Source organism: Suillus paluster (genome assembly GCF_016628075.1).
Source record: "Suillus paluster strain FC165 chromosome Unknown EDB91scaffold_35, whole genome shotgun sequence".
Lineage (NCBI taxonomy): Eukaryota > Fungi > Basidiomycota > Agaricomycetes > Boletales > Suillaceae > Suillus > Suillus paluster.
This window is the reverse complement of record NW_024537595.1, coordinates 183,133-211,088: the sequence shown is the minus strand read 5'-3', so window position 1 is coordinate 211,088 and position 27,956 is coordinate 183,133. Positions and strand designations below refer to the sequence as shown.

Here is a 27,956-nt window from a genome sequence, read left to right as displayed (position 1 = left end):
TCAACAGGTATGGCAAGTAACCGCTCATACTCACGACACATGTTAGACCATTGCAGCATGACATGGAGGCGCACGACTCTCTGTCTCTAGCGCAGTCCCGGCTAAAAATATCTGGCGTTGCATTGACAGACATAGATGCTGTCAAAGCAGCCACGAAGGCAAGGAAGAAGAAACGCGTTCAAGTTGGTTTCACGAGGTGATTAGTATGGGATCTGCCAGACAGGCTCTTGAATAATTCTGAGGTGGTGGACGAGCGCTGGCTTCTATGTCCTGAAAACCTCGTTAACCATTCTAGGAATAAGTAGTTCGGATGGCGTAATAATAATCGTTCAAGTCGGCTCTGCGACTGGTAAGTAGGAGCGAAGTTTTTATGCAGCCGAATGCGTAGCGTCGTCTAAGTTATACGCGAGTCCTCTCCACCATTCAGTGGGGGCGCTCTGGATTCAGGAAAGCTTCAAATTGTGAGCGTAAATGGAGGCCTCTGTCAGATCGGTTGTCTGTTGCCAAAGATCGTTCGTCGGCTGAGGCTCTGCGACTGGGGGAGAAATGCAGGTGAACAGCAGTCCGAAATCAGGCAGTTCGGGTCCGATTAGGCAGACGCTGAACGTAGCTCACAACGTCCGCCATCCGGACGAGGTCATCCCGTTTGTGTCTGAGGTTCTCTGAGGTCTAAGAGGCGTTCAAGTTGTTGGTGAGAATTTGGACAGTCTCAGAGAATTTTTCGTGGAGTCAGCATTAATGTTGGTCGATAGCTTGGAGACACGCCATGACGTTGAGATGACATAACTCAACGACAGCGAGCAAGATTTATGATTTTGTCGACTGCAAATCATCAGACCTTCAAGAGTCAGGACTCAGTTGAGATACCTCGCGCTGACGCTCTCAATGTGGTAGAAGTCAACAATCTGGCTGGCGCGACGTTGAATATCGAGACTAGCAAAACACGAATGGTTTGACTAGCTTTCACCTTGCAATTGGAGTGTGGTAAGTACTTAAAGGCTTCTCAATGATACTCAGTCCTCGCAATTCCTGCCTCCACGAGCCAATACCCAATAACCAAACCACATGAACGAGCAGGGGTAGGCAATGGTTGTCCATTGTCTAGAAATTCATCAGAGTAAGAACATCAAAAAGTTCAAGGCTCAAGAGACTGATGTACTACAACTCCAGCACGCTACAAAGTAACGGCCTAGTCTCCCCTAGATAGATCATAGACGAATGAAGATAGTTGTTCCTTCTTACTATGATAACTAACGGTAGTGATAAGGTTGAGCGGGGAAATTATGCGACGACAACAAATTTGGTACCTGAGCGACAGGAAAATGAGTGAAGGCCGGGAAAAAAATACGCAAACTACCCTCTTTGGATCCAGGGATATCACAGGTATGCTTTACTTCGCAGCCTATACTTTCTCTCCAGGAAAGCTGATATTTCTTGGGCTGAAGGAAAATTATCATGATGGCACGATAAAAGATAAAATGACACTTACCAAGCTCCTTTGGCGATTCTTGTGGAATCTGAGGGACAGACAGTTTAACCAGACTCCCTACAGGAGGCGAAAGATCGGCTTACCAGATGCCCAGCCGAGTGGATTACTACATTAGATGAATTAGCGGGCCTTCTCCACACTCGGACCCTCGTAGCTTGTTCGCCCATAAACCTAAAATGAAAGTCAGTAGAAGTAGATTATCACCGGAAATAACGCACCCCTTGTCTCCAGGCTTCCCCGGAACAACCCAACGTAGTTCTATTCGCTCGTCTACCTTTTCCAACAGCTCCCATGCTTCAAACGATCTGATATTACGACCTGCGAACGCCAAAGCCTCGTGTAGACCTGACATCTTCAACTTCACGCCCCCTCGTGAATCCTCGCAGAGGCCACATGTGACATATAGCTGTAGGGCATCAGGATGCCAACCTCCGAAGAATGGAGAGGCCTTGAAGAAACGTAATGCCTCCTCACTTATGACCCCTGAGTTAGACGCTTAGAAGTCACTAGCACAATATCACGACTCACCGCGACGACCATCGTTCGCGCCTGCCAAGGGCACCGGGCACTTTAAACGGAACGACTCTGGAGGGATAGGTGCCATATTGAACAGCTACTGGATCCACGAGAATCATGGAGGAGAATAGCACAGGGAAATTGACAGCCGCTAGTATCCTGCATTGAAGTTGAGAACTGGATCAGAGTATTAATGTTGACAACAACGTACAGAGAATTGCCCCCGAATGAATGCCCGACAGCGACCAGGGATCGGGATGAAAATCCTTCAGTCTTCCGGTATTCGCTGATATTCTCCGGCAAAAGATGTAGATGAGTGGGTAAAGCCTTCGAAGATGCATCTTCCGGTAAGTAGTGTAACAGGAAGTGTGCAATATCCCGTGCATTGTCTAACCAATCATCTAGCAAAAAAGGTTCAACTTAGCCTTTGGATGTATGTAACACGGTATAGCGAGGTGCCTCACATATGCCGCTGAGATTTGCCTCGTTGACCAATGCAGCATCACCATGCTGAACAGCCTCCCAAGACCACACCTCGTCGATCAGTGAGGCTGAGGGTGACGATAACAAATATCGCAGAGTTGTTTCCCATGTCTATATCATATTCAGTAGATATTATGATTTGCGTCGAGTGGATGTGTACCTCCTTGGGAAAACCAATTGCATGAGTGAGGAGCAATGTCAATCCCTTCCTCCCATCTTGACCTCTCCTCGCGTATCGGTTGACGCAGTTCCACAAAAGCTTCTCGCTTCCTTCTCCACCTAACCTTCCGTGCACGAAGCTCTCTTGTCGCTCAGTAATTTCGACGGCCATCCGCTGGATATCTTGTCTCTGTTCTAAGTCATTCATTGAGAATTTTGGGCCCACAGGCAATGGTATGTCTGGAGTAAGTCTTGGACAAACAGCAGGCACTAGGTGAGTGCTAACAATATAATTGTCGTTGAACAGCTCGTGCCGAGGAGGGGACGGTAACGGAGGCTTTTCTAGGTCTTCGCTGCGCGTGCGGAATGGCAGGAACGGCGTAGGGTTTACTGTCGTCCACTGGGGAGTCGGTTCAAACGGATATGTCGAGGTCATGCTGGCCGTCATCGTCATTCGAGGGAAGAACCAGAGTTAATGCTGATTAAACGATCTCTCGCCGGCGTTCGGGCAAGTACTAATAGTATTCCCAGTTGTGCGTAGAATCATGGATGATAACCTGTGCAACCAGCTACATAGTTCGCGTCCGAGCAGGAGTATGGTGGGCAGAACGCATGGGAGAGAGCCATAACGTCGTCTCATAACGGCACAGATCTTATCAGCAAGCAAGGCCCGACCCTAGTGCTTAGTGTAAGCACGAGAGTCAGCGTGTCACTACCAGCTGTCATGGATACATACCTCAGCAAGAATGAAAGTTGAAACGAGGTAGGAATTACAACGCATTGATTGTTCGTGGTATGGGATCAGACAATGTCAGACAGATTTTCGAATGATCCTGTGACAGTTGGCTTGTGCTGAGTTGTATTTGCTGAAAATATCGTCAACCATTCTGAGAATGAACATTAATGAATTGCGTAACAGTAATCGTTCGTCGGCTCTGCGACTGGCAGGAGGAATGGAGGCTAACAGGAAAAGGATAGATTTCAAGTGACTGGGTCCGGTAAAGTTTATAGACCTGTTATCAAAGCGCGAGCTCAATGACCGTGGTACGGGACTAGATTGAAATAAGGCAGTTCAGGTAAGTTCAGGTCTGATGAAGGCTATATAACACCGCGGAGTAGACTCGGAGATAGCACGTACCCGTGAACATACCCGTATACCGTGCTGACGGGTACGGTGTGGCCACGGGTACCAGATCTCTACACCGTACCCGGACACCAAACGAGCCCACACGCACACCAAAACTCATCAAACGCGGACCGCTTGGCTATTCGTACTATACCTACATCCCTCACCCTGTTACAACACTCCCCAGCACAGCCCTAACAGGGCACCGCGTCTTAACAGCTCACTTTGTTTGTTGCGGTATATAAATATAGAATTTCTCTCTCTCTCTCTACACCGTACCCGTACCCGTCGTACCCGTACCCGCCGTGTGTCCCATACCCGTGCTATACCCTAGTCATATGCCGCCGGTGAGCAATATAGAGCCTAACAGCGTATGAGTTTAGGTTTGGCAAATGACATACTTGCTCTTGATAATAGTAATTGATACAACTAACGACCTACATAGTCTCCCCTAGATAGACCATCGACGAATGAAGATGGCTGTTCCTTCTTACTATGACAAACAACGATAGTAGGGAGGTTGGGCGGGAAAATTGTGCGACGACGACCAATGTGGATGTGAGTCAGATGAAAAACGAGCCAAGGCCAGAATAAAAATCCGTAAACTACCCTCTTTAGATCCAGGAATATCACAAGTACGCTTTACTTCGTAGCCCATACTTTCTCTCCAGGAAAGCTGATATTTCTTGGGCTGAAGGAAAATCATCATGATGACATGAATAAAAGACAAAATGACACTTACCAAGCTCCTCTGGCGATTCTTGTGGAATCTGAGGGACAGACAGTTAAATCAGGCTCCTTACAGGAGGCGACTCGGAAAGATCGGCTTACCAGATGCCCAGCCGAGTGAATCACTACATTAGATGAATTAGCGGGCCTTCTCCACACTCTGACCCTCGTAGCTTGTTCACCCTCAATCCTAAAATAAAACTCAGTACAAGTATAACTGAAATCATTACTAGGAATAACGCACCCCTTGTCTCCAGGCTTCCCCGGAACAACCCAACGTAGTTCTATTCGCTCGTCGACCTTTGACAGCAGCTCCCATGCTTCATACGATCCTACACGACCTCCGAACACCAAAGCCTCATGTAGACCCGACGTCTTCAGCTTTACGCCCCCTTGTGAATCCTCGCAGATGCCATATGTAACATATAGCCGTAGGACATCAGGATGCCAACCTCCGAAGAATGGAGACGCCTTCAAGGAACGTAATGCTTCCTCACTTATGCCTCTTGATTAGACGCTTAGGAGTCACTAGCACAAGATCGCGACTCACCGCGACGACCAGCGTTCGCGCCTGCCAAGGGCACCAAGCAGTCTCGTTGGAACGTAATTGGGGGGATAAGTGCCACTTTGGACCACTACTGGATCCACGAGAATCATGGAGGAGAATAGCACAGGGAAATTGACAGCCGCTAGTATCCTGCATTGAAGTTGAGAACTGGATCAAGAGTACTATTGACGCTGGCAATAGCAACGTACGGAGAGCTGCCCCCGAATGAATGTCCGACAACAACCAAGGATCGGGATGAAAATCCTTCAGTCTTCCGGTATTCGCTGATATTCTCCGGCAGAAGATGTAGATGAGTGGGTAAAGCCTTCGAAGATGCATCTTCCGGTAAGTAGTGTAACAGGAAGTGTGCAATATCCCGTGCATTGTCTAGCCAATCATCTAGCAATAAAGGTTCAACTTAGCCTTTGGATGTATGTAACACGGTATAGCGAGGTGCCTCACATATGCCACTGAGATTCGCTTCGTTGACCAATGCAGCATCACCATGCTGAACAGCCTCCCAAGACCACACCTCGTCGATCAGTGAGGCTGAGGGTGACGATAACAAATATCGCAGAGTTGTTTCCCATGTCTATGTCATATTCAGTGGATAGTATGATTCGCGTCGAGTGGATGAGTACCTCCTTGGGGAAGCCAGTTGCATGAGTAAGGAGCAATGTCAATCCCTTCCTCCCATTTTGACCACTCCTCGCATATCGGTTGACGCAGTTCCACAAAGGCTTTTGGCTGCCTTCTCCACCTAACTTTCCCTGCATGAAGAGCTCTTGTCGTTCATCAATTCCGGCGGCAAGCTGTTTGAGCTCTTGTCTCCGTTCTGAGGCATTCGCCGAAGATTTTTGGGACAACAGGCAATGGTATATCTGGAGTAAGTCTTGGATAAGCAGCAGGCACCAGGTGGAGTGCTAACAATATAATTGTCGTTGAACAGATCGTTTCGAGGAGGGGACGGTAACGGAGGCTTTTCTAAGACTTCGCTGCGCGCGCTAAATGGCGGGAATGGCCTAGGGTTGACTGTCGTCCACCGGGGAGTTGGTTCAAAGGGATATGTCGAAGTCGTGCTGGGGATCATCGTCACTCGAGGGAATGAAGCAGAGTTAGCCATATCAAACGATCGCTCGCTGGCATTTGGGCAAGTACTTGTAGTATTACCAGTTGTGCGTGGAACCATGTTCGGGTGCGAAGTAGTAGGCCGGTTGTGAGCAGAACTGCAGAATGGGTCCCAGAGGGCCTCAGAGAGCCATCTGAGAGAGCCTCTATTTACGTTGACAATTTGAAGCTTCAAGTTTCCCTAGCTTTCGTCAACGTTAAGCGAGCGCTCTCGCTGGTGGAAAGGACTACTGGTAGCCTGAGTGTACGATAGAGGTTACTGGCCTAGTCCAAACGGGGAGTGCAGTTTGGATCAAACTGACGCGCTTAGCTTTGTAGATGCGGGTATAACTTTTGTTTCATAACGGCATAAGCAAACAAGGTTCAGTGTGGCGGTAATGATGTGCTGCCACACATACCTAATTGAGAGTGAAGCAACCCAAGTAGGAACTACTACGATGAGAAGAAACGCATTGGTTGTATGAGGTGATATGGGATCTGTCAGCCTCTCGAACAATTCTGAGATGCTGCAGTGTATGTAGGGAAGACGGCTGGCTTTTATGATCGTTATCGATTTCGGGAATGACCAAGGAATGGCGTAATAGTGATCGATGGTCGGCTCTGGGACTGGCAGGAGGAATGGAGGCTACATAACAGCAAATGGATAGATTTGAAGTTACTGGACCTGGGACATTACGAGCGTGAGCTGATTGACATGGCATGGAGACAGGCTCAGCGGCTCGGAGGCGGTTCGGGTTCGATTAAATAGACAACGCCTGAGCCAAGACTTCTGGGAACCGAAATTTTTTGGAAGGAGAAAGGTCTAACAGTATTACAATATAACACACCTGCGTGAACCTGTGAATATATTCTGCCTGAGAGCTCTGATTGGACTATAAAACTGTTATCACAACGTGAGCTCTCAGCTCAGTGATTCGGAGACTGAGTACTGAAGTATGTATGAGTTCGCCGTTCGGATCTATTAGGGCTTGAAGGCTTCGACACGCTCATGGTGATAAGTCACGTGCAAGTGGATGAACACCCGATTGTGACATCTTACAAGTTTGGAGAAGTAAAAGTAAATACCTAGAGATCCAGGCTCGAAACTCAAAGCTCCTACCCATCCGCAGCTGGAGAGGTAGGGGGTCTCGGTCAATCGGAAGGCAGTAGTTTGATTTACTTATTCTTAGAATGAGAATGTCACATGCACAGAAACTTTCAAACACCTTATCCCCCCTCAGTTCGCTCCCCGGTATGAGTCAGGTCAGTAGACCACCGATGACTACTTATATAGCATTAATGTGAGTATCGTGGGCAGAACTGAGCAGTTGTGACAACCGCTCGGCAGCACTGGTTGTGCAGATAGTGGCAATCCGTGTTTGTATTTCAACTTTGGCTAGCACTTGTGAACACGTGCTAGTGACTTTGTGGGGGTCTTGGAGTAGTTCCCGTTGCTTATGACCCAACAAACAACTATGAAAGAATTGCGCCATGAGCGACATTACCAACGTGAAGGAATAACTCACTCTCGCGACGTGCGAGCTCCTTTGACTAGCCCTCGCGATGATTATCAAGGAAACCACTAACCTATTACAAGACGCATAGGGTGAGTCAAGGGGTTTGAATATTTGGATGCTGGATGAAAAACGAATCGTGCGACAAGATCCAGTGCAGCAATCGCTGTCGCTTTCACAAGAGTCGTGATTCTGACTGCAGTCCGGTTCCCAGCTGAAAACAGTTGAAGATGCTGTTAAAGCAGCTACGACGGCGAGGAAGAAAATACGCATCAGTGATAATCTGTCCAGACTGTCTCTGGAATGATTAATATTCTAAGATGGTGCACTTGTAGGGAAGACGGCTGGCTTTTATGTGCTGAAAACGTAGATTGAAATAAAGTAATTTGGATCTGATGAGGCAACACACTAAGGAGAAATAGAGTCTGACAAGATATGGGTACATACTCTTAATTTGTCGAATGCACGTAGGTTGGCTTCCAACCCACAGTCGTGCTAGCCGCAAAACTTGGGTGAGAAAATGATGCAGCATACAAGATAACTACAAACCTGCGTGGACGTCCGAGTTCAGCTGCGAATGGTATGTTGAGATGTGGTGCTGTCAATAGAAGGTGAACGAAAGATGGCTGCAATGAGTGTTCCGACGACAGAGATGTGGAACTCTCACAATAAGATAGCTTAGGCTTAAGAGATGAGAAGGTGGAAATAAATACTCGTCTTTATTCCCGCTCTGCGATCAATCAATGCGATGCTTAGGTTAAACCATCCCGTTTTTGTGCTAGAAGAGAAGAGCGACTGGTGAGAAGGATAAGGAGACAATTGTTTGTGGAGCTAGCAGACGTTAACTTGAAGGGAAACGTTGACATTTGACTTATTAGTAGGTGTTCTACTAGAACGTACAATGCTGTCAGGCCCATCAAGCCAGATCCGGGAAGGAGCACTTTGTCAGAAGCACTAGTCCTTGGATATCGTTCTCGGGGAACTGAACAGCAATATGTTTGAACGACTAGCAGGTGACCTAGGTATGACTCTGAGTACTTGCTGAGGAGTCAAACGGCCAAAGTTTTGAATCCAGTGGTGACTCATCAGAGGCGGGGTAGGAGAACAAAGGCAGAGAGATGCATGCCCGCATCCTCGTGTTGGTATCATTCACGTCCGAGGAATTATGTTGAAGCTCGCCTGCAGTACCATACGTCATGTTTTCACGTCAATATCACATAGAGTCCTTGAAGATGTTCTATTCAAGGGGTACCTAACAATCAACGCATCAGTGGGACATGACTCACTAGCTATACTCACTGTTGTGACGAACGAGCTCGATAGGAACTACTCGTCATGATAAGTCACGTGTTTGTAGTTGAACACGCGAAGTAAAAGACACATGTTTGGAGTAGGGTAAGTAGCTACTTACCACATTCCTAGGTATGAATTCGAGGAGGACATTCGATTTTTATGGCGGTGGTTCACCTGAACCACTTTACTATACAGCTCATTCATCACCAGAGCCTCAATATTCAGACGACGAGGAGGCGGAGGAGCAAATTCCAGGTTCATCCAGACTTAACCTTGACCTAGGACCTTCTGCTCTACAGCTCTCAGATGATGATTCTGAGGATGTACACCCCAGGTCGAATCTTCACTTGAATATCAACTTCAATCTCGACTTGGACTTCAGTCAAGCTACCCTAGGACACTCTCGCCCCCCTTCACCAGCTCCAACCGCTGATTTTAGCATGATATCACCGCCAAGCAGTCCTTCATACTTTCAATACCACTCTCAATTCCTTTCCCCACCACAAGGTCGAAACACCCTCCCTTTCTTTCGTACCTCCCCAACCCGCACCTCTGCCCATGTCCGCAGTCATAGCTTTGCATTAGGAACCGGTACTAAACGCCGTGTTCGTCCAAATATCACAAAGCTTTGGGAAAGCATATCCTCCCCATCTCCTCGAGGCAGCAAGGCTTCACCTACTTTCTCCCATAAACATTTTCCTAGGTCCTCACCTAATCTCTTGCGTGCAAAACGCAAGATAAAACGTCCTTCAGTAACAGATGTTTTTGGTAGTGGGTCCGGGGTTCAGGGTTATTTAAGTGGCACCACCGATGTAGACTACGGTGCACTCGACCCCCTCGATGGCGAGGAAGGCGAACTCGTAGATCACGACGGTTATTTCGATGCAGACTTCATCTGTCAGTATTTCTCCTGTTCTCCTCACACCCAACTAACTTGTTATCCAGCGTCTCCCTCTTTCTATACACACTCCGATTCACCCTCACCCTCGTCCACCACCCCAACCTCATCTCAACCCTATTTCTTCCCACCTCATATTCCCTCCCAAGCTTACACAATCTCTCGATCAGCTTCCACTTCCACCTTTACTTCCACCCGATCCCTCCCTATCGCCCAAACTTCCCTCCCCCTGCCCTCAGAACTCACCCTATACATCCTCTCCATCCTACCCCTCCGCTCAGTGCTAGCATGCATGCTCGTATCCAGCTCATTCTACTCACTCACCAGAGACACCAGCGTCTGGCTAGGAGTATGGAAAGCCAGAGAAGGCCGCCCAAGAGTACGCGCACGCGCACCCCGCCCAAACCCATACAGCTATTCCTACCCACACAACTTTGCATACGGACTCGCGCCTTTAGTAAACTACATGTCTTCCTACTCCGTCGTACCACGAGACTCCCTCCCCAGTTTATCCTCTTCTTCTTCTGAGGATGACTCGGATTCGGACGGGTCGTCGCTGCGCTACGCGCACCCGGATGAAGGCGTGCACGGGTTCCCGCTTCTTGAGGACGGAGAGGATGGTGAGGGCGATGGGCCGAGTGGGTGGGCTGTCGATTGGGGTCGGGTCAAGGCCTTGTGGCAGAGCGGACACTCCAGGGGCGTGTTCCTAGACCAAGACGGATCAGAAGCTGACCGCACATCGATCCGCGTCCCATCCATCGCTTACCCTAATTCGATCGAAAGGAACCTAGGCCCCCTCCGACTAAACTGGCACACCCTCTACCGCTCCCGCGCCACCCTCGAGAGAAGATGGCGAAACCCACGTGGTGAACCTCGAGTCATGCGGATCGAAGGGCACGGAGACAGGTAAGTTTCAGTTCTCCTCTACGCTGGGCTTGATGACCGACGTCCCGCAGCGTCTACTGCCTTGACTTTGACTCGCGGCGCATCATCACCGGTTCCAGAGACAGAACCATCAAAGTCTGGTGTATCCACACGGGCGAGTGTCTTGCGACATTTGAGGCGCATTTAGGGAGCGTGTTGTGTTTGAAGTTTGAAAAAGATTTTGATGCTCGTCGGAAGTCTGCTTCGCGTGAGGCTGGGTGCGAAGGTGGTGACGAGGAGGAAGAGGAATCGCACGGTTTGATGGTATCCGGTTCTTCAGACTGTACCGTTCGCGTCTGGGATCTATATGCGAATCATCGTGGCAGGAGAATACGGGCAGACGTACGGGCGGTGCTGCGTGGCCATTCAGGGGGTGTGTTGGATCTGCGTATGGACGAGAATTGGATCGTCAGTTGGTAAGCACCCATCTCCCTCGTCAAACCCAAACCCAAACTGACACCTCCCTCGCACAGTTCCAAAGACGCACTCATCAACGTCTACTCCCGCTCAACACTCACCCTACACGCCGTCCTCCAAGGCCACGAGGGGCCGGTAAACGCCATCGGGCTCGAAGGCGGGAGAGTGGTGAGTGCGAGTGGGGATGGGAGGATGATGTTGTGGGATGCGGCTAGTGGGCGGTGTGAACGGGTGTTTGAGGGGCATGAGAGGGGGTTGGCTTGTATTGAGTTTAAGGTGTGTCTCTCCTTTCCTTCTTTCTTCCCTCCATCCTATGCCCCTACCCAAATTGGCGTTGCCGTTGAATGGTACTAACCCAACCCCCCAGGACGACTTAATCCTAAGCGGCTCCAACGACTGCACCATCAAGCTCTGGCGCGCATCAACAGGAGAATGTCTGCACACATTCGCGGGTCATACGTTGTTAGTCCGCGCTTTGTGTTTTGATCCGAAGACTGGGTATGTGGTTAGTGCGAGTTATGATCGGAGTGTTAGGGTTTGGGAGTGGAGGGAGCCTGCTGTTTCTGCTGCTATCATCCCTACCATCGCCTCCCCCTCTTCTCCCACCCCATTGTCATCTTCATTCACCTCCGGAACTTCACCCAACTCAGGAACCCCATCCAACTCGAGAACCCCCTCCCTCAACTCATCAACCTCAGCATACGCAAGCGATACAGACGTAGCGAGTGTAGTAGGCGTCGCAAATGGCGTCATTGGCTATCGAGGGATGAGTGAGAAGAGAGGTATGGGGAGGTTGGTGAGGGAGTTTAGGGATTTACATGCGAGTCATATTTTTGATGTCAAGTTTGATGTGGGGAGGATCGTTAGGTGGGTGTTTCTGGGCTTCTTTTCCATTTTTGGGGGGGCTTTGGTTCTCGTTTGCTATTGGTGAAATTCACCACGCTTTGACTTTTGGTTTTGATCGTCTTGCCTTTTGTTGGTGAGACATACTGACCACGCTTTTCCTATAGCACATCTCACGACCAGAAAATCGTCGTTTTGGATTTTACAGATGGTATTGAAGGCGCTGAGATCTTTGTTTGATATACAGCAGCATTGCGCATTGGATTCGTTTTTCTTCCTCTTCCTCTTACTATTCATCTTTACCTCATTCACGCTCCAGACCCAACCATATAACCTTGGTGATACTCAAGGAGAACCCGTCATCGGCATCGATCTATTTATTTACCACGCATCTTATATCCTGCATTGCAATCGGACTTGTTATTTAGTTTCGTTTTTGTATCTAGCCATATCGTAGTGTATGTATAGTATATGAGTTGAGTTATAGAACGTCGTTTTGATTTAATTTGCTGGTTGGTTGAGCTTGGTTGGCTGGCGGTTGGTTGGGTACCGTACCGTAGTACCCGTGACGTCGTTACCAGCTCATCGTTCCTGGAGTTGGAGTTGGTTTGATACAAGCCTTCGAATCGTTCCTGTTCCATCATCTTTATCTCATCCCGATGCTCGAGACCCAACCATTAATATGAACCGACGCTTAGATACCCGACATCGGCTCATCGACATCGATCTATTTATTTAATTATCACGTATCTTTAATCCTGCATTGCAATTGGATTTTTGGTTCGTTCGTATATGTGTATTGGGTAAGTACAGTATATTCGTAATAGAACGACATCGTTGATTTGCTGGCTGACGTACTGTACCGTCGTTCCAGCTCATCGTTCTTGGAGTTGGTTTAATAATATGATATACGCCAGGGCATTCGATTCGTTCCTCTGTTCATCTTTACCTCATCCCGACGCTCGAGACCCAACCATTCATATGAACCGACGTTTAGATACCCGACATCGACATCGACATCGATCTATTTATTTACTTACCACGCATCTTTAATCGTGCATGCATTGCAATCGGACTTTTGGTTCGTTCGTATATGTAGTATACCGTAGTGTATTGGGTAAGTACAGTACATTCATCGAGTAATAGAACGTCATCGTTGATTTACTGGCTGGCTGGAGCTGGTTGGTTAGCGATTGGCGGTTGGCTGGCCGTCCCGACGCCGTACCGTTGTTCCGGTGACCAGCTGATCCTGATCATTCTTGGAGTCCCCCACACGCGTACGTGGCTGTCGCAGCAGTCGACCGCGGTCATAAGAAGTTCCTGAGTCCTGAATTGCTGCCTGCGTGCCAGCGGTCGACCGCTACACCATCATGGTCCACTGGAGTCGCAACCGTACGCACGTGCATCTGACTCTTGGTGAAATAGCCATTAATCCGGGCCCAACGGTACACTACGCTAGGTTCTACCGATATTATATGCAAGTATTACCCGGGGTCCTGCCATGGCCAGCTGCAATTCGCATTGCATGCGGCGCTGGATACGAAACGCATACGTCACCCTCGGCGGAACACCAAACACTTACTTAAATTCTGGACCGCGAGAGACCGCGAGGCACATCGAATCCCCGCGACCACGGTGCCCACACGCGACGTCGACGACCAGGCTTCTCAACTTCTTGGCAATTTAAATGCCACGAGTTTGTACTGTATTGAATTCGAGAACAATCACAGTGAAATGGTTTTAAAAGGGCTAATCGGGATAGCTTTCTATCCCCGTGTGATCGACAGGATCGGCAGGAACGACAAAGTGCCAGCAATGACTTGGCATTGACAGCGCAGTGAACAGTTTACACGATAGACTTCGGAGCCGTGTTTTTGGAGATTGGTTAATTCAGACTCAGGTCATGATGAAATGACAGCGGGCGGATGTTTCTGCTACTTTCATTCCGGCCGCCCATGTAATCCCGGGTGTTACTAAGGGTCTGTGACTTTGCTCGTGAAATAAAAACAGATTTCGGGGGGAGGAACGCCATCGGTCCTATATGTACGTAATTTACAGAAGGTGCTGCTATTTTTGTGGATATCGAGACAGATGTGGGAGTGGTTTTGCACAGGGAGGGTATAGTCATGTGATTGGAGCATACGAGTAACATATCTATCAGGTGAGTAGAGGGACGAAGAGGCAGAGGTTTTTAATCACACAGTCTCCGACTGATGATGTACTGAGTAGTCAAGTGAGATACAAGCTCATGCCCATGACCGGATGCGCACAGATACGATCATCAACCTGGGGGTAAATCAAGCTAGATCATCATGCAGCCGCAATTAGGCTTAGTGCATCAGCCTTCTTCATCTGAATGCTAATACGCCTCGCGTGACCCACGCGTTGATGTTTAGGAGGCCGATATGGAAATTCGTTTGCCTGAGTCGATATAAGTCTATCCATGGCAACCCCAGGATCGGAGGTCGCATGCTGAATGGCGTGTTGCACATAAACCGAGGACTGCTCTTCCGGCTCGTTGCTTTCCAAAAGCTGAGGATCAAGCGACTTGTGAGACTCCCGGTCCCCATCAGGGTATACCCCTTGATTGTATACATGGTCGGGGGCCTCGAACGTTCCAGGATAGCTATGCGCACAGATAGTGGCGTGATCGTAGAACATCGTTGGGTTCGTTGGTAATGGTACAGCTGGCGTTTGCGGAGTGAAGTATGTTGTCCCGTTGATCTCGTATGAGCGGCATGGAAAAGCGGATGCTTGACTAGACACCGGCGGTATATGATTTGGCATGGCGGATGCCATCTCGGGAATCTTGGCATCTGTCGGAGGGTATGGCAATGGCAGTGGTGCAGGTACTGGCACGGGGATAGGAATAGCAATGTGGTGCCGAAACGCGCAGTAAGTACCATCAGGACAATTCGGCCAGCGGAGGCATGGTGTATATGGGATGTCTGTCATAGTTGAAATTCGAGAGGTCATTTGCGTGTCAAAAGAAACGTAGAATGTACGTTAAATACTGACATGGTGTAACGTCCTCGGGGTGCAAAAGCTGGCACCCCGGGTTGATGCACATCCCTTGAATGTATGCCCAACAATGCGCCCGCGCTGCCCCCATAGCGGTGTTGTTGGTGCTCCATGGCCCCTTGGCACAAACGTCAGATCCAGGAGATCCATCTCGTTCATCTCGGATCTGATCAGGACTCCCCGAGGATGGCGGTGCTGAATCATGGATGCTACGAAAGAGTGAAAATCAGAACCTCCCCCTCATCAGAAAGAAATGATATACAAGTTGCAGGCGTCGCCAACGGGGCACCAGCCATGTGTTCTAACGAAGTGTTTGCACGGCTGAGTCCTCCAATTGGTCGGGCGGACGATCATATTTTCCCCTGTGCCTGAGATGGGCGTAGAGGACGACCATGTCGGGGAAAACGGCGTTTCATATGCAGGCGCAGCGACTGTCGGGCCAGCTATTGATCGTTGTGGTGCCATGGCAAAGCTTTTGGTGTTTGGTTGCAGTGCCGACCAATTCAGCACCAGTTGTCTTGCAAAAGGGCTTAAGATGTTGGATGGTGGGAACGGTACAGGGGGCGGGTGAATGAAGGTGCATTTATTGCCATATGCACATTGTCCCGCCACGAAGTTGCGACAAATTTTAGCTGGGTCGAAAGGTAAATAACCTGGACATGCTATTGATCATACACTCACTTCGATACTTGAAGTGCGGCGCCATCGAGAGGAAGTATCCGCGAAGAAGGTTGTATAATCAGATAGGTCACCCTAGCAAAGTGAGAGGCAAAGATTAAACTACAGGCACGCAAGGACGGTCGACCGGGGAGTTTATAAAGGTCAGCGACACGACGCGACAAAGGCTTTTAAGGACTCGAGAGATGAAGATACACGTGTATGGCACGCGATTATCCAGGCCACGAAGGGGCGACGGCCTTTGTGCGTCATCGAAAAAGCGTGTGGTGGTGGACGTTGGCAAGACCATAATTGAGCCGAAACTGACCATAATAACAGTGCCGCTTGGCCAACGACCAGAGTCAATGCGATTATGAGTTGAATATGGCTGTGGTATGTCAAGCTACCCACTGACAGCCGGACATTGTATTGGCATTGACCATGTCGGAATTACGAATACAATGACCCGTTACTTGAGGGCCAAGTTATTCCCTGTTATTCCACAGCATGATGGTCTGAAGTTGCAGCGGTACTATATGTAGTACTTAGTTAACAAAAGAAGACGAGTTGGCAGATTTGACTTTTGAATGTCTTTACACACTAGTACGTAATATCAACCAGCGCTTAGAGTTAGCATCCGTAGTTAACCAATCACAATCCGTTCATGCAAACCACTGGAAAAATGTGCGTCGGTGTCCCTTCGATATTAGCTTCATGCCCTTTCGATGTTCATCATCCGTGCGTGATGCAGTCAATCAAATTATACACCGGAAACAACTCGAAGCCCGCATTTGAACCGTTGGACGAGGTCGCCGCTCGGCCGCCATGGAACAGTACTTATCTTGTGATAAACATAAGTATCTTTAAAAGCATGCTCTAGGTACGGGGTAAAGTCTTGTCACGTATCACGTACTCCGTTTTCTGACATGATCAGCGCACGATCATCATCATCAGGGTATAAGTACCTATAAGTACTCACAGACAGATGGCACATGCAAAGAATTTCCCTAGGCTTATGGATTCCTCATGGACCTCTTGTCACTCACCTGAGCGTTTCTGGCGTCGTCTGGCGTGCCGTCGGACAAATCACATGGACACATGGTAACACCGTTCAGAATACTTTTGACATGCGCCGTTGCGCTGAGGAATTAAACAATCGAGATCTTGTGGTAATCTAGAACGACGAATCAATGACATAGCGGTGTAATACAGAACTCCAAATACAATCAGTAGTAGCACAGTTGACCAGAAAGCGATGGTGAGAATGAGATGGTATATAATGTCCGGGAGAACAAAAATATGCTGACCATCCTCCCAACTAGGAAGAGATGGTAATATGCACGACAATCAGGGTGAGGTGACAGAATGTCCTGAAAAGTGGAAAGTCGCACCGTCGGCGATTTTTTGAACGCCGATGGGCGACCTGCCATCTCAGAGTCATAGAGGCAGTGCTATGGCCTGAGATATCAAAGGTGCGCTGTGACCACACGGATCTACTATGTGATGCAAACGTTTGCGTGGGGGTAGATTTGAATCCTGAAAGTCTGTCGTCTTCTCAGGACCAGGTTCCTAACCAAAAGGTCTTCGCCACATACTATGTACGTCAACCTGACCACCCTCCTCCCAACTCCGCGAGTGCTTGCGCTCTGGCCTGTAGGATGGATCTCTTGATGATCGCATCTGCCCGGTAAACTCAGTGTCGAAAGGAAATTCCAGTAAAACATCCTTACCTCTGATTGTGGGATTGCTTCGAGGGCCCCAGCGAATGACCCCGTCATATCTGGCTGACGCCAGTCAACTCTGGGACTATTTTGTGATGGTACCATGTCTGCTGAGGGTCTCCTGTCGACTAGATGGTGAGACGAATATGGGTGCTGTAGCGGAATGAGCAGTGTGTCTCGGGCAAAGTGAGTTCCAAACGCACTTCTTGCTGACTAGAAGAATCATCATGAGGTAATGATGACTGCCGCGAGTAATCTTGAAGAGAAAGTAAAACTGTCAGCACGTAAAAAATGAATGTTCCAAATAAGCAAGTGTTACCTGCTGAACTCTGAGTTCTAGATAGAAGAACCGTCACTGGCAGAAACTTCAATAAGCGGGGCAGTGATGCTAGCGCAGCACATTACACCCACTGAGTTCGTCGCGATGCTGTTCAGCGGTGTTGACATCCCGCCTAGCACGGGCTTCAGCTTCCAGACAAGCAGTATACCGTTGAAATGCGTCCTGTGTTTGCGACTGCGCGCGTGCGAGTGTTACCCGCGCTTCCTGAAGGTATTGACCTTGTGAAGAAATTCAACCTGGAAACATCAGGAGAGCTGATTAATGCAACGAACCAGATGACTGCGCATCTTGTAAGAGCTGCTCATACGGTGCTGTTGAAGGCGATGAGCATGTTCGAATAATATGTGGGCGAGATGTGCCTGGTGATTGCACATAGTTTGGACTTGAAACATTCGAACCGTTTTCTGCATATGGGGAGTCAATGATATAGCTGTGTGGAAGTAATCGGGAGTGACCACCGCGACTGACCTGGCTGCAATCGAGCGATATGATCCACTAAACTGGAGGGCGGATAACTTCCTTCGGAAAGCTCAGGTGTTGAGAGCTCCATGGAGTCGTCGATGTGTGGAAGTTGCGGTGCGTTGACACCAAGATGTCGCAAGCGGGGGTTATGCGGGATACCTGCGTTGTGTCGCTCAATGAACTTCCTCAGGAAGGCGAGCTCGATCTCGTCGGGCATCACATATGGGGGGCCTTGAATGTCGCCTTTCTGCATGAGGACCTCTAAATGTGACATTGTCTTGTCCTTGAGCTGCTGCAACCACTCATGCAATTCCATGTGGTCTTGGTCTGCGCGAGCGTCACTGCCGTCAAGAGACATGTTAACACTAAAGCTTCTCTGTAAATCATGTTTGACAAACTAGTCCTGACGTCTTCTTGCTTTCCTCCAGTACGTCTTTGTTAACTTCAGGGCACGGTTGACTTCATTATCGAGGGTTCGATACCAATCGCTTGAACGTCTGTTGAGCTTCACTGCCAGCACGCCGGGTTGAACTCGTAGCTGGAGCACACAGCGACCTTCAGCATCAGGAGGGCCCAAGGCACCTTTTTGACCTTGATTGCCCCGGGTTGCGCCACGGGAGACGTTGCCAAGTTCTGGCCATGGGAGATCGTCGGATTGCATACGATACTAAATGATTACTACTCCGTCAACGGAGTGGCAGTTGAGGAGTGTTGCAAGAGTGGAGATAAAAACTTGTCCAAGATAATCATGCGGCAGCCTTATAATTGAAGTCTTTTCTATGCAACGTAGCGATGCGGCTTTCACCAGACGCACTGCCTCGGTTAATCCAATCAGTGTTCGCTGGGTGACATGTCAACATACTCATGTCAGCAGGGGTGACATCTGGCACATCTAAGTAGATCTAAGTTCAAACGTTCAAGCCAGGTCACCTCGTTGACGGATATTCGGACTGCTCTCACGTTTATATATCATCGCGACGCTGGCCGGTGTCCTGATATAGGTATGGTTGTGATGAGAGAAGAAATGGCAGCTATGATCATAATGATTACAAGAATAACGACGACAGAAGGAGTGTCATTGGGTATCATCCATACTTGGCCGACCCCCTGCAATCACCCTAAATCCCAATTGCGGTGCGACACCCGCGAGATAGCTCGTTGTCCAATCGAGTCTTAAGGTCTCGACTTGAAATTACCACATCTACGCCACCTGCCTCATGTGGAGAAGTTTACTCCCTGCGCCAGAGGTGCAGCATCGGAAAAGTTAAGCGTACACGCACTCCATCGTACGTACTGCTTCCAGGCGTCTCCGCCGGATTCGCGGCCCCTGAAATAAAGAAGTCAGATATGAGAAGCAGATCTAGCTGGAGATGTCCTTACCATCCGGTGCTCTATAGGTGAGAATGGGCGCAATTAGGCCGGGAAGGTCGATCATTCAGAACAGAAGCTGTGACACACCTTATTGCCTCCAAATGCGGCACCTATTTCGGCGCCGCTAGTCCCAACGTTGACCTTGGAAATGTTTTGTTATATCAAGACTGAATGTCCGAAGCCAAATGAACATACATTGACAATACCAGCATCTGAACCTTCGGGGCCAATCCACTTGCCAACGTTCCGAAGGTCTCTGGTCCAGAGGCTGCTAGACAGTCCTTGGGGAACAGCATTGTTCCATTCAATGGCCTGCTCCAGCTCGTCAAACAAGCAGACGTTCAGGATAGGTGCGAAAGTTTCAGTACTCCATATCTTATCAGTAGGATCCGTGGTCTTGGGAACGGTGATCGTGGGCTGGACAAAATTACCCTGGCTCAATGCCGCATGGTCATATTTCTTTCCACCAGTAAGAATGTCAGCACCGGATTGGTGAAGTCGCTGCACAGCGTCGCTGTAAACTCCAACAGCTGCACGTGTATGCAAAGGTCCGAGTAAAGTGCCTTCTACTAGAGGGTCTCCAACGCACACAGTAGCATATAACTTCTGAAGGGCGTCGAGGAATTTCGGCGCAATCGCACGATGGACATAAAGTCGCCTGGTAGATGTGCACCGTTGACCAGCAGTGCCAACAGCGCCAAAAAAGACAGCCGTTACAGCTAATGACAAGTCTGCGTCTGGCATGATGATTGACGCTGATGGACGACATTATTAGAAGCCACCTCATGGTCCTTCGGAGCAAAAAAAAGAGTACCATTGTTCCCGCCCAACTCCAAGATGCTCTTGCCGAATCTAGACTGAACAGCCTTGCCAACGACCCTGCCTACAGCCTCACTACCTGTAAATGAAACTGAAATGATATGTATTAAAAAAACGCCCTGCGCCGCTTGAATACGAAGGCTTACCAAGGGGTATATCCCGACTTTCAACGATAGCTTCTCCAACATCCTTTTCGCCCGTGATGAGAGTAGACACAGCGCCAGGGAGGCCGTTCTTCTCCAGTACGCTTGCAATAATCTTTGTTACAGCAATGGAACAAAGAGGTGTACTCGGCGAAGGTTTCCAGACGTTCGCATTCCCAGCGGCGACTGAAAGCGCGAAGTTCCTTCATTCAATTAACTTAGTCAGGCTTTCAGGTCTCGCGCCAGTCGTAGAAAGCCGTACCACCCATATACTGCCACCGGAAAATTGAACGCAGTAAGCACGCCAACGACGCCAATAGGGTTGGGCACTGTTACAGATAATGAATCAGCATAGCATGTCATAAGATTGACTGCGCAGTCACCTTCCAGGATAGTGTGACCGGGCCTTTCAGATGCCACAACCCTGCCGTTCATCATTCGAGATAAGCCTACCGCATAATCGCACTCAACGGATCAAGGGTTTCAAGATCAGAATCGAAAGAAGTAAAAGAATCCGCACAATATCCACGAATTCCTGAACTTCCCCAATGCCTTCTGTTTTTATTTTCCCCATTTCGAGGGAGACCAGTGCACCAAGAACGTCACGCTAGAAAACAATGAGACGACCGTTGGAGGTGCCAAATTTCGTGGAAACAGGGGCTCTATACCTTCGCGGAAAGTGCTTCTCTGATCTGTCGTAAGAGCTCTCCTCGCTTGGGAGCGGGAATCGTCCTGAGATGATGAAAAGCTTCCTTAGACTTTTCTAGTGCTTTGTGCAGCTCATGAGGTGTCGCCTGTAGGACTTTATATTAGATGCCGCACAAGGGAACATAATGCAGTTACTGCAATTCGCAGTGAACATTGTGCTTACCGAACGAACGCGTGCAAGCACCTCCCCAGTCGTGGGACACACGCTTTCTAGCACATCTCCAGAGCCAGACCACTGCCCATCGTAGACGCCTGGGAGTTCCACAGCACCAGTAGGGATGTCGAGTGCTGAAAGGATAGTCGATGCGCGCGTCGACAAGCTCCGAGCGCCTCGGAGAGTACAGACTGCATTGCGTGACAGTATCATAACAATGTAAAACTTGGGAAAGTGCTCTGTAGTAAGCCAAAATATTTATGAATGCTGCAGTCTGCAATCCAGAGTACGACTCTCGACGTTGGTAGTTGAATTTTACTATAGACGCCAAGAGCATGCTCCATGTAGATCCGTGCAGTGTCACGTGATTTTGCGCTACATCAACTACCTAGACATATTAAGGGGATGCGGGGCGGCTAAAGCTGAATTATGCAAATGAGAACGGACGGGATATGCAATCTGAACAGACACGAATTATCACACAACGAGGACCTAAGCAGCTAGCTTTCACAGATCTATCTGTCCATTAATAGATTGTACGGACAAGGACCCATCCAGAACCACACAGGACCCACGGATCTCATTAAGTTGATGTAGTATGTAGCAACCAAGAACACTGACAGGGATAGATGGTCGTGGATGCACTGATCTCACACCCTGCCTGAGCCTCCCGACGGGTTGAGCATGGCGAGCCTGCGGTTCCTGAACGGCTGTAAGTACTCCTAGTCTGGAGAGGCACAACGATGGGATGCACTATGGGGACACATTAGCGTTGAGGGCGGTAATGAATGTACAAGATGGGCCCTACGTCGGTGGCAGAATTATAGACCCTTGAAGAACGAAGGGTCCGCATCAATTTGGTTCCTCGCCTTTTTGCCCCTCCCTGCCAATGCATTTTTACTACTTTTTAATTTTCTTTTCTTCTCCTTTGGGGAGTGAGAGTCTACATCCTCATCATTGTCAGAGGCCTCGGTTACTGCTGTGGTGCCCTCGGGAGGTGCTTGGGTTTCGTCATCAGCTCCGTCGGGTTCCTGTAGGTCTATGTCCGAGGCTTGAACACTTTGTACATTTTCGGAGTCCTCAACAGCCTCGCCACCCTCCTCGTCTTCAAAAACGGCCCTGAGATCTGTCATCTTGAGTGTGTCATCGTGACCTGCACTACCGACCCATCTTCCTTCCCCACCGAGATCGACTGCAATCCTTTCTATGGGAAAAGATCCGTGGTCAGCAACAACCCCAAGTAGCTTGGTAGGAAATAGCTGCACGGCCCGCAGGAGACCGTCCGACGATCCCGTGAGGATGGTTGAGTGAGAGGACGGGTATGAGGACGGTAGCGTACAAAGAGCATCAATCGACTGGGGGTGTCTGCAACAACGATGAGGGAGGTATTCAGGAGAGCATCCCGCAACAGATGAAATTTACCCCGGAACTCTGTCGACGCAGTCTCCCCACCCATGGCTACGATTAAATACAGACAGAATGCCCATCTGTGTACCAACGACGACTTTTGACCCGCTGTTAATCCCGATTTTTGCATGAGATAATGTACGCAATGAGTATGTTTAGACACATATGTAAGCGGAAGTACCTTCGAATCGAAACAATAGAGAGCAGCTCGTCCTCTTGATCCTCGGACTGTGCCACCGGTTCCGGTTTCTTTCCACGCACATCAATCACTGATAGTGTGCCGTCGCCGCTTGATTATCGCAAAGTGAAAAACAGGAGTGTTGGAATGCGGGAAATACTGTTGCTATGGGTGCTTGCTTACCTGGTCGTGATAAGTTGCTTCTTGTCGTCCAACCAAAGGAAATCAGAGATGAAGTCATAATGATGGGTATAACTTCGAATGGGATCAGACTTTCGAGGGTCCCACAGCTATCAGATAACTTAAAATTTGATCGTGGCGCACCAACCAGGATCGACTGACCTTGATGACGCCGTCGTCATCACCAGTGCTTAGCATCTGGGGCATGAGGCGTTTGATGCGATTCACTGGGGAACTTTAACGGGCACTGCCATCAGCTGCCATCATCAACGAATCGTGGGGTCGTCAGGGAATCGCCGACTCACTCGTGGGCATCTTTACGCGTCTCACTTAGGGTTCCAGTGGCGGTATCGATCGTGCTATTTGTTGTTAGTACAAGAGATAATAGTCAAAATATCAAAATAGAACATACAAGATAGTTTTTGCCTTTCCAGTTGCCCAAAGACGAGAGCCATCCTCGCTAGTATCCAAGCAGCGGCATGAACGCTTGGATGGCCTTAATACGAAGCTTTCTTCATGCTGTCCTTGTTCATCATATCGGAATGCCTTGACCTTTCCGTTAAGAAGGCCAGTATATACAGTCGATTGTGTGGGATGAAATGCGAGATCAAAAATCTGAGATCCAACTGGAATATCCGGCATGAAAGCAGCGTGCACAACAGCACAAGTCTCTAGCTAGACTTGAGGTGAAGACAAGCAGCAAGCCAAGTTGAATACTACCCTTCCGGTGCAATCAGCACCCCACAGAAGTCGGCAGGTCACACATTTTGGCGAGAAAATGTGACACTTTTGTTTCAATTGGTCACATGTAGTCACACAAAACCCTGCGAAAAAGCGTGACTGCCGACTTCTGTGGGATGCCGATTGCACCGGAAGGGATAGTAAGGTCATAGGATGCCGTAGAGCGGGACCTATATTCAAGGTCAGCGCAGGTCTCCGATAATGCCGAAATGGTGTTGCGGTACAGCCGGTGGTCTAGGCATCGGAATGAGAGCGCCTGTTTGCTCTGCGCTTGTTAGGCCGTGCCAGCACAGCGTCCTAAACGTTTCATCTGTCGGTCAATGGGGGAGAGAACATCCCTCGCAACCCATGGCATCTTATTTCTCAGCGTTAATTTTTTTATTTGCAGCAATACATCTTGCCCAGACAGTTACACTACACGCTGGTCTCAACAACGCACACTCTAACAGTGCCGACACTGAGGCGGTCAGCGCTCGGTATTCATCTTTGATAGAGGATAAAGAAGAAGTAACGCTGCTCGACATCGTTCTCGTTGCCTCAGTAGATGGTCGATTCCACGCACTCAACCGTACCTCTGGACAGAAACTCTGGTCCATATCGCATTCTGCGCCCGAGGCCCCGTCTAGTCTTGCGCCGCTCGTTCGTACCAAGCATGCCACCCATGACCCCGACTTGACAGACGATGACGACACCCACCATGAGGTCTACATTATCGAGCCACAGTCAGGCGACATATACGTGATGGCTACCCCCACTAGTTCACTCCAGCGCCTCTCTTTTTCCATGTCACAACTTGTCGAAATGTCGCCCTTTAAATTCGCGCGGGATGACGATGAGCGAGTTTTTGTGGGAAAGAAAGAGACATCCTTATTGTCGATAGAGCTAGGGACCGGAAAAGTCAAGGCCATCAATGCTGAATGCCCTTGGGATCCGTTTGAGAATTTCAGCAACAAAGAGGAGCTTGACTTGGACGAGCTTGAAGATTATATGCCAAACAAGGAGAATTTTACTCCGACGGAGGTCTTTATTGGACGTACTGGTAGGTGTCCATTGTATTCATAATTATTACATCTAAACAAGACTTCCTCATAAGACTACCAAATATCCATTTTCACCCGCTCAAATACCCCCAATGGTCGGAAGGTTCCTATTCAGAACCTGTCTTTCTCCACATATGGTCCCAACAACCAGGACAATGTCATGCAAGCGGCGTACCGGAAGACGCAAGACAGTACATACATCGACTCCCTCCCCTCTGGCACAATAGTTTCACTCAAACCGCATGAAAATGACTCCGCAGATCCATATTCTCTGCAGAAGGCGCAGTTCATGTGGACAAACCATTTTGATAGTCCCATGTAAGGAACATCGCGTGTATCATCAGGACGTGTCTAATATGTCATATAGAGTGGCTGTATTTGATGTTTTGTCGAGTGCTCAGAGACCGGATCCATTCGTGCTCTTGCAACCTCGTCCTGACATCTTGCGTGGATCAGATGTTTCCACCCTTGACATCAACACAGCCTATGTCGGACTTGTCGAAGAGACGAAGTCACTCTACGTAATGAGTGTGGACCGTTTTCCACTGACTGCATTTGGTGACACCGAATTCAACCACAAACTCATCGACTCTGTCGACGGCATCACCCGGCGGCGCAAACAGGTGGAACTCTGCGAGCGTGATCCAAGCGATACCCGATGCCTCACGGGTAAACGCCACCTTGACTCGTCTTTGAATAACAAACAACTCCCTGGCGTTCCTGGGGCAATGCTGCCTCCCGGTGTCGAAGATGTCAACTCGAATCCACCAATCGATGACGTAGAGGCCATACCCACCCTGTCAGATCCCATGGACAACACATCCACGATCGTACCAGGCTGGATGCCGTGGTCTGGCACCAGCTCTGGTGCACATACAAAGGTCATCGGACCAACATCTCCCATTTCTGCCATTGGTTCCATTCTGCTCGCCACTGTCTTTGTGGTCGGGTTTGTATTCCGATCAAAGCTTCCCCGCGTGAGGTTTCATATGGCGCCCGCCACGGCGACTTCGCCAAATGCCATCGATGGAAAGATGGATAGGGATACGACAACACTGCCTCATCGCCCAGATACCCCTGTCATACCCGCAATGGAGATATCCCCGGTTCTATCCAAACCCGCACCAGTTACCATCAACTCAGAATCTATGTTATCACTAGACGACCCCAATTCCCACGTACCGCAGCCTGCCATCCACTTCGCAGAGCTTGAGCCACCTGATACCCCCGCCACGGTAGCACATGATATTGGAGAGGCAGAAGATAGTGACAGGGAGAATGCAACACCAAAGAAGCGAAAAGGCCCTCGACGTGGGCGCAGAGGAAAGAAAGGAAAAGGCACAGGGACAGTTGTTAATGGCACTGGGGATGATATTGATGACAAGGATGCAAACAGTCATGTTCCTGAGGCTGTGGTCAAAGACAGCCTGAATACTCCTTCTCCCACACTCGTGGTGCCTCAGACGCCGCATGTCGCCACATCTTCCCTGGTCGTATCTGATTCTATCCTAGGTGAGTTTTGATAATGAATTCTGCTCTTATCTGTTAACACGCCCAAGGTTTTGGATCTCACGGAACCGTCGTGTACCAAGGTTCCCTTCAGGGCCGTGCAGTAGCTGTTAAGCGCCTCCTGCAAGACTTTGTCACTCTCGCTTCCCGTGAGGTTAGTATTCTCCAAGAATCGGACGACCACCCGAACGTCATCCGATACTACTATCAAGAAGCCCATGCAAATTTCCTCTACATTGCTCTCGAGCTTTGCCCCGCGTCCCTTGCAGACGTCATTGAGAGCCCCGACCAGTATCGCGAGATATCCAACTCATTCGACCCAAAACGTGCTCTCCGCCAGGTAACGTCCGGGCTCCGACACCTGCACTCGCTCAAGATTGTCCACCGCGACATCAAGCCCCAAAACATCCTTATATCTGCACCGAAGAAGGGTGCTTCGGGAAGAGATGGCGGGCGGAGAATGCTCATTTCTGATTTCGGCCTATGTAAGAAGCTCGAGGTGGACCAAACGAGTTTCCTGCCGACAGCACATGGCGCCATGGCTGCGGGCACTGTCGGATGGCGGGCGCCTGAAATTCTCAGGGGGGAAGTGAAGCTTGACGACTCGATGAGTGATGACCACTCGCAATCATCACGAGGCAGCGTCGGTACTGCGGTGAATGGGTCAACATCAGGCAAGCCAACGAGACTGACTAAGTCCGTTGATATTTTTGCGCTGGGATGCCTATTTTACTATGTCCTCACTAACGGATTACACCCATTCGGGGACCGGTTCGAGCGGGAGGTCAACATTCTAAAAAATGCCAAATCCTTAGATGGCCTACAGCAGTTCGGAGAAGAGGGCTCGGAGGCGGTAGATTTAATCACTAAAATGCTAGATCCTGAAGCTTGCAATAGGTATGTTCCTCGTCCATCTTCTATCTCTGGGGTTCGTAATTTACGCGTCCAGGCCGGACACTACATCATGTCTTCTACATCCCTTTTTCTGGGACTCAGGCCGTCGTTTGAACTTCTTGCAAGACACATCAGACCGCTTCGAGATCATGTGCCGAGATCCCCGTGACCAAAACCTCATTATCCTCGAAACCGGCGCTTTTGATGTCCTCGGTCATGACTGGCACGCACGGTTAGACAAGGTTTTCATCGAGAACTTGGGAAAATACCGGAAGTACGACGGCAAGTCTGTGCAAGATTTACTAAGGGCTCTACGTAACAAAGTGAGTCAAAACGTGTACGAAGTGCTTTCTGGCAGGGGCTGACGTGCACTGGCAGAAACATCATTATCAAGATCTCCCAGATCATGTTAAGCGGCATCTGGGGCCCATACCGGAAGGCTTCCTAGGATACTTTACTCGCCGTTTCCCCCGCCTCTTCATGCATGTGCACAGCGTCGTATCCAACACACCCTTATGCCACGAGTCCATGTTCAGGACATATTTCGAATTGGTTGACTAATATGG

General features: G+C 49.3%; 9 protein-coding genes across 9 annotated transcripts; 2 read left to right on the top strand and 7 right to left on the bottom strand.

Moving 5' to 3' along the window:
- Window positions 1-1,377: 1,377 nt before the first annotated feature.
- EDB91DRAFT_1055105 (uncharacterized protein) lies at window positions 1,378-3,095 on the bottom strand (the record flags this gene model as incomplete). The annotated part of the gene is made up of 8 exons (XM_041313887.1): window positions 1,378-1,439; window positions 1,490-1,517; window positions 1,573-1,660; window positions 1,708-1,962; window positions 2,018-2,164; window positions 2,217-2,406; window positions 2,470-2,599; window positions 2,649-3,095. The coding sequence occupies 8 exons, from the start codon at window positions 3,093-3,095 to the stop codon at window positions 1,378-1,380; spliced, it is 1,347 nt and encodes a 448-aa protein (XP_041176031.1).
- Window positions 3,096-4,402: 1,307 nt separating this feature from the next.
- EDB91DRAFT_1249653 (Alpha/beta hydrolase family-domain-containing protein) lies at window positions 4,403-6,172 on the bottom strand (the record flags this gene model as incomplete). The annotated part of the gene is made up of 9 exons (XM_041323124.1): window positions 4,403-4,464; window positions 4,516-4,543; window positions 4,605-4,692; window positions 4,747-4,998; window positions 5,053-5,199; window positions 5,259-5,448; window positions 5,512-5,641; window positions 5,691-5,930; window positions 5,978-6,172. The coding sequence occupies 9 exons, from the start codon at window positions 6,170-6,172 to the stop codon at window positions 4,403-4,405; spliced, it is 1,332 nt and encodes a 443-aa protein (XP_041176030.1).
- Window positions 6,173-7,605: 1,433 nt separating this feature from the next.
- Window positions 7,606-8,024, bottom strand: EDB91DRAFT_1140449 (uncharacterized protein). The gene is made up of 2 exons (XM_041318962.1): window positions 7,683-8,024; window positions 7,606-7,629 (listed from the first exon to the last, which is right to left on the bottom strand). Exons 1-2 carry the CDS (start codon window positions 7,941-7,943, stop codon window positions 7,612-7,614), a joined length of 279 nt encoding a protein of 92 aa, XP_041176029.1. The 5' UTR covers window positions 7,944-8,024; the 3' UTR covers window positions 7,606-7,611.
- Window positions 8,025-9,023: 999 nt separating this feature from the next.
- Window positions 9,024-12,550, top strand: EDB91DRAFT_1140446 (WD40-repeat-containing domain protein). The gene is made up of 6 exons (XM_041318961.1): window positions 9,024-9,860; window positions 9,909-10,767; window positions 10,818-11,201; window positions 11,259-11,478; window positions 11,570-12,069; window positions 12,213-12,550. The coding sequence occupies exons 1-6, from the start codon at window positions 9,095-9,097 to the stop codon at window positions 12,283-12,285; spliced, it is 2,802 nt and encodes a 933-aa protein (XP_041176028.1). The 5' UTR covers window positions 9,024-9,094; the 3' UTR covers window positions 12,286-12,550.
- Window positions 12,551-14,355: 1,805 nt separating this feature from the next.
- Window positions 14,356-15,531, bottom strand: EDB91DRAFT_1249651 (uncharacterized protein; the record flags this gene model as incomplete). Its single annotated transcript, XM_041323123.1, has 3 exons — window positions 14,356-14,993; window positions 15,064-15,275; window positions 15,329-15,531. The coding sequence occupies 3 exons, from the start codon at window positions 15,529-15,531 to the stop codon at window positions 14,356-14,358; spliced, it is 1,053 nt and encodes a 350-aa protein (XP_041176027.1).
- Window positions 15,532-16,881: 1,350 nt separating this feature from the next.
- Window positions 16,882-19,002, bottom strand: EDB91DRAFT_481605 (uncharacterized protein). Its single transcript, XM_041327410.1, has 8 exons — window positions 18,645-19,002; window positions 18,253-18,587; window positions 18,057-18,188; window positions 17,856-18,002; window positions 17,648-17,799; window positions 17,454-17,597; window positions 17,319-17,403; window positions 16,882-17,267 (listed from the first exon to the last, which is right to left on the bottom strand). Exons 1-8 carry the CDS (start codon window positions 18,905-18,907, stop codon window positions 17,161-17,163), a joined length of 1,365 nt encoding a protein of 454 aa, XP_041176026.1. The 5' UTR covers window positions 18,908-19,002; the 3' UTR covers window positions 16,882-17,160.
- A 459-nt stretch (window positions 19,003-19,461) lies between these two features.
- EDB91DRAFT_1055082 (NAD-aldehyde dehydrogenase) lies at window positions 19,462-21,654 on the bottom strand (the record flags this gene model as incomplete). Its single annotated transcript, XM_041313886.1, has 11 exons — window positions 19,462-19,573; window positions 19,627-19,637; window positions 19,705-19,758; window positions 19,813-20,372; window positions 20,432-20,527; window positions 20,583-20,782; window positions 20,842-20,908; window positions 20,963-21,044; window positions 21,100-21,186; window positions 21,248-21,373; window positions 21,451-21,654. The coding sequence occupies 11 exons, from the start codon at window positions 21,652-21,654 to the stop codon at window positions 19,462-19,464; spliced, it is 1,599 nt and encodes a 532-aa protein (XP_041176025.1).
- Window positions 21,655-22,262: 608 nt separating this feature from the next.
- Window positions 22,263-23,848, bottom strand: EDB91DRAFT_1055012 (WD40-repeat-containing domain protein; the record flags this gene model as incomplete). Its single annotated transcript, XM_041313884.1, has 7 exons — window positions 22,263-22,806; window positions 22,864-22,956; window positions 23,030-23,137; window positions 23,210-23,316; window positions 23,369-23,441; window positions 23,512-23,565; window positions 23,619-23,848. 7 exons carry the CDS (start codon window positions 23,846-23,848, stop codon window positions 22,263-22,265), a joined length of 1,209 nt encoding a protein of 402 aa, XP_041176024.1.
- A 447-nt stretch (window positions 23,849-24,295) lies between these two features.
- On the top strand, window positions 24,296-27,951 carry EDB91DRAFT_1055143 (uncharacterized protein; the record flags this gene model as incomplete). Its single annotated transcript, XM_041313888.1, has 6 exons — window positions 24,296-24,986; window positions 25,041-25,305; window positions 25,355-26,499; window positions 26,547-27,393; window positions 27,446-27,713; window positions 27,769-27,951. 6 exons carry the CDS (start codon window positions 24,296-24,298, stop codon window positions 27,949-27,951), a joined length of 3,399 nt encoding a protein of 1,132 aa, XP_041176023.1.
- Window positions 27,952-27,956: the final 5 nt, after the last annotated feature.